The sequence below is a fragment of the Octopus bimaculoides genome, chromosome 5 (assembly GCF_001194135.2).
Source record: "Octopus bimaculoides isolate UCB-OBI-ISO-001 chromosome 5, ASM119413v2, whole genome shotgun sequence".
Classification (NCBI taxonomy): domain Eukaryota; kingdom Metazoa; phylum Mollusca; class Cephalopoda; order Octopoda; family Octopodidae; genus Octopus; species Octopus bimaculoides.
The window spans coordinates 96,093,790-96,096,490 of NC_068985.1; the positions used below are offsets into that span (position 1 = coordinate 96,093,790).

General features: G+C 41.4%; 1 protein-coding gene across 2 annotated transcripts in view; it reads right to left on the minus strand.

Annotated features, from left to right (window-relative positions):
- The window catches only part of LOC106880730 (heat shock factor 2-binding protein), a 228,874-nt gene that overhangs the window by 9,411 nt on the left and 216,762 nt on the right, over nt 1–2,701 (minus strand). Inside the window, exon 9 of one of the 2 annotated variants that reach the window (XM_052967847.1) lies at nt 1,210–1,307. The exons of the other annotated variant lie outside the window; for it this stretch is intronic. Within the exon in view, the coding sequence (XP_052823807.1) occupies nt 1,210–1,307 (98 nt within the window). The remainder of the gene's footprint in view (nt 1–1,209; nt 1,308–2,701) is intronic. 2 annotated transcript variants of the gene reach the window in all.

Genomic DNA, 2,701 nt, shown 5'->3' on the forward strand with positions numbered 1-2,701 from the left:
GTGCAAACAAGTAGGGTCTAAAAGAGCAGACCTGGCCAAAAGGGCTCGCAGGAGTCATCAAGGGTCAGGTCTGCTTGATAATAGCTCCCTGTCACAAAGAGAGGAGGAATCCTCACCCCTCGTGGAGTGGAGAGATCGCTTCCTCGATGCTGCCAGTCCTGGGCATACCTGCTGGTCTGCAGTCTTCTGCGAGGCCCTATTGGAATTCGTGGAGGACGGGACAGTGGCTGCCTGGGATAATTTTGTTCGTAAAGTTGAGGACTGGCTGGAGCATAACAGATCTCGCAGAGAGGATACTACTAGCATTAAGAGGCATAGAAGGGTAGAGAACAGTCCTAATTTTCGGAGGCGAGGCAAGCGAAAAAGCTTTGCCATCGCGCAAAATTTATTCAAGACTAAGAAGAAGAGGCTCCTTGCAAGGATATTAGAGGAGGATATTAGATCAGGGCTGCCCAATTCCTATATATTCTACAGAGGAATTTTATGGGCATAGATTTTCGACACCAGGCCCTGAGGTGGATCTTTCTGACCATCGTTCCTCCTCCATAGTTGATAGTGATCCTATTTTGAAACCATTCTCGATGGAGGAGATAAAGGTTAGTCGTAGGAAGATGGATGCCACCTCAGCGGCGGGCCCTGATGGTCTCACTGTTAGTGATATTAAAGCAGTGGACCCATCCATCCTAGCTAATATCTGTAATTGTATGTTGCTGGCCGGGAAGGTACCTGATATCCTGAAGCGAGGTAGATCCGTCCTCGTATCAAAGAGGGCGGAAGATCCTTATGATCTCACCAACTGGCGACCACTAACGATATGTTCCGCGGTATATCGACTTTTTTCGAAAATGGTCGCCAAACGCATGCTTCAGCTAACTCCCCTTAACCCGATTCAAAGAGGGTTCATCCAGGCTGACGGCTGCAGTGAGAACTCGTTTCTCCTTCGACAGCTCGTCGGTCGCGCGATGGGGAGACCAGCATGACTGAGAATACCGCGTCTAGAAGTGGCCTTCATGGATCTCGCCAAGGCCTTCGACACAGTATCGCACTCTTTGATGTATGCGGGCCTTGTTCAAAATCACACAAGTTTTTACTCCGAGGGATGCAATATCATTTGAATTTTGTTTAATTTCTAAGAGTTCTATGAATGCTCCCACTATGTACATGATGTAGTGAGGTGGGTTTGTTTTTGAGATTCAATAAAAGACTTACCACTTCTTTCAGTTGATGAATTACAGGAATACTAGCCTCACAAACTAAAGACTGTAACAATCGAAGGACATTAATACAACACTCTGTGGATTGTTCTTCTGTTAAAAGAGGAAAAAAAAAATGACAGCAGCATAGAGATGAAAATCTTTGAAATCTTTTAATATACTGAGGCATACATTTTCTCAGTTCAAAATGCCGACGAACTCTGGACAGATAAAAATCTATATGTATATCAGGAAAAACTTTGTGTATGTAGTATGTATATGTGTGTGTGTATGTATATATATATATATATATATATATACACAAGGGTGAGTAATGCCATTTTGTTTAGGACAGGTATAATTACCAACACAAGAGAACATGTATCATACATGAAAGGGGGAGGAAGAGAGGGAGGGAGAGAGAGAAACAAGAGAGAAGGAAAGAAGTGATTCTGGTACTAAAGTGGTACTTTATTCATTGACCCCTAAAAGATGGAAGGCAAAGATCTGTGAGATTTGAACTTAGAGCATTGGACAAAGTACATCATGACATTGTGCTCTAACACTCCGCCAATTTTTGTGTGTGTGTGTGTGTGTGTAAGAGAGAGAGAGAGAGAGAGAGAGAGAGAGAGAGATAATATTAAAAAGGGTCTACTTTGCATTTGTTGATCACAAGAAAAATTCATTGGATCCCTTCCACATTTTGTAGTGCAAAATGAAAAATGGGTGTGAATGGATAGCTCTTTTAAGGGTTGTTTAGGCCATGAAGAGGGAAGGGCTAAAATCATTAATACATACAACTGGGTGATACATGCTGTGAATCAGTTACGAAGGGTACACTGAGTACAGGTACATTAAGTATAATGAATTTAGATTAAGTCTTAGAAGTTTCAGCCTCTCAGATGAGACTTAACAGGATAAAGACGAGAAAGATTCTATATTGCAGAGCCCACAAAAATAGATATTAAATTACACCAACCCTGCTGAATACTAGTGATTGGTACATTTCATTAGATAAGATCAACAACAAGGCTTATATATATATGTGTGTGGCCAACTGGTTGGGGTGTTCCACTCATGATTGCTAGATTGTGAGTTCGATTCCCACACTGAGCGATACATTGTGTTCTTGAGCAAAACACTTCCTTCCACTCAGCTGTAAATGGGTAACCTTATGACAGACTGGATTTCCAGTCAAGGGAAATGTTGGCCTACTCACCTAGCCATTGGGGGTGGCATCATTTGAAAGCTAAAACGATGCAAAGCGCATTGTGACCAGTGATGTGTAATATCTCATAGTCTGGTCAGCCACTTCATGTAGATACCAAAGTCAGTAACTTATTAATTGATATAATAGAATTTCATGAACAGCCTTATATCACAATTGCTATAACTCCAACTTACTACTGTTTATGTCGGAGTTAGTATATAATTATGTACTATTTTGTATGGAATTATGTCGGAGTTAATATATTTTATACTTTTGATATATTGGAAACAAAACGCCC